We start from the raw sequence: 1,627 nt of genomic DNA, 5'->3' as shown, positions 1-1,627 counted from the left end.
AGACCGGAAGCACCCGGCAGAGCGGGTTGTCCAGGCCCCTGTCGGCCCGAATTCGGGGGGTGGAGCTTGTGTGATTGGGAAAGGAGGGGCCTGTGCCCTAAGCTACCTGGGTAAGGCCCAAGATGGCCGCTCCCAGCTTGGTACCCTTGTGGGGCTAGTGGGGACGGTCGCCTGTGTCATCTCCTTTGAGGTCCCACCGGGCCCTCATTCTGGGGCTTTTTTGGCATTCCGTTGAGAGACAGACAAGAGCAATGACGGGGTTTCTCTCTTGGGCAGGTAGAGGCTTGTGGGGCTTGGTGCCCTTCGCCTGCAGAAGCTTCTCTATGGGTAAGTGGGCTAATGTAGAAAGACGCTTGGAGAACTGCTTCTTAATGGGTAGCTCAGATTTATCCCTTTTCTTCCCTATCTTTAGGTGTTCCGCGATTGTCCGTCCGTATAAGGCTCACCCTCCCGCCCCGCAAAGTGGTTGATCGGTGGAACGAGAAGAGGGCCATGTTCGGAGTATATGACAACATTGGGATCCTGGGTAAGACCCTACCCTCTACGTGGTACGATTTTCAGAAGGGCTGCTACGCGGTAATTACTATCTTTTTCACCTGTGTAGAGATCATGTGGCTGTTTTCAGATTGTTCTGAGTGCCCTACATGAATTAACTCACTTAATCCTCCTTATCTTTACATTTCACTGAGGAACTGAGAGGGTAAGTAATTTTTTCAAAGCTAGTAAATGTCAGTGTCAGAATTTGAGCACCAAGCATTCACAGGCTCCAAAGTCTGTGCTCTTGATACTGTCTTGTCTATAGGTGCTGCTCAGGAAGATGCAACTTTGGGTTGAAGGCTTAGCTAGTCTAAGCTAGGTTCTCTTGTCTTGGTACTAATATGTCCTTTCACATTACACAGGAAACTTTGAAAAGCACCCCAAAGAACTAATCAAGGGCCCCATATGGCTTCGAGGCTGGAAGGGGAATGAATTGCAGCGTTGTATCCGGAAGAAGAAAATGGTTGGAAATCGAATGTTCTTTGATGACTTGCATAACCTTAACAAACGTATCAGCTACCTCTATAAACACTTTAACCGACATGGGAAGTATCGGTAGAATAGAAAGCTGGGAACTGTGGAAGAGGCACATCCGTCACCCTGGAGAAGGGGAACAGAACTTTTCTTTATGAGAAAAGTGTTTCGTATTTTTCTGTAATAAAACGAGGCTTCTTTGAAATCTGATATGCACATAGTTTATTTTCCTCTCCATGCTGCTTCTATTCATTCATGAAAACTATATAAAGTATGACCCTTTTAATTAATTTATTTATTTTTGGTGGTATGGGAACAAACTGGGGCACTGCTCTACCAGCGAGCTACATCCCCAGTCCTTTTTATTTTGCAACATGTCTTGCCAAGTTGCCAAGGCTGGACTTGAATTTGGGATCCTCCTGCTTTAGCCTCCCAAATAGTTGTAATTATGGGTGTGTACCATCATGGCTGGCTCATCCTTGGGTTGTTGGGTCTTATGTTTGTATTTCATTACTTACCCTTACAATCTATGACTGTGGTCTTCAAAACAGAAAAGTTGAGCAGAGTGTGGTAGCACAAGCCTGTAATCCCTGTGACTGGGGAGGCTGAGGTAGGA

The 1,627-nt window shown here is 46.5% G+C and overlaps 1 protein-coding gene across 1 annotated transcript; it reads left to right on the top strand.

Annotated features, from left to right (window-relative positions):
- Positions 1-114: 114 nt before the first annotated feature.
- MRPL51 (mitochondrial ribosomal protein L51) lies at positions 115-1,221 on the top strand. Its single transcript, XM_079141123.1, has 3 exons — positions 115-327; positions 413-526; positions 900-1,221. Exons 1-3 carry the CDS (start codon positions 252-254, stop codon positions 1,094-1,096), a joined length of 387 nt encoding a protein of 128 aa, XP_078997249.1. The 5' UTR covers positions 115-251; the 3' UTR covers positions 1,097-1,221.
- Positions 1,222-1,627: the final 406 nt, after the last annotated feature.

This window comes from Sciurus vulgaris (assembly GCF_902686455.1).
Source record: "Sciurus vulgaris genome assembly, chromosome: 5".
Taxonomy (NCBI): Eukaryota; Metazoa; Chordata; class Mammalia; order Rodentia; family Sciuridae; genus Sciurus; species Sciurus vulgaris.
The sequence above is the reverse complement of the archived record's forward strand: the minus strand, read 5'-3'. Positions and strand labels throughout refer to the sequence as shown.

What these genes read in the sequence shown, in the direction of transcription:
- MRPL51 (XM_079141123.1), top strand. Translation starts at nt 252, where the DNA reads ATGACGGGGTTTCTCTCTTGGGCAGGTAGAGGCTTGTGGGGCTTGGTG. An exon ending in CTGCAGAAGCTTCTCTATGG is followed by an intron (nt 328 to 412) that starts GTAAGTGGGCTA and finishes CCCTATCTTTAG; the next exon opens with GTGTTCCGCGATTGTCCGTC. An exon ending in TGACAACATTGGGATCCTGG is followed by an intron (nt 527 to 899) that starts GTAAGACCCTAC and finishes CACATTACACAG; the next exon opens with GAAACTTTGAAAAGCACCCC.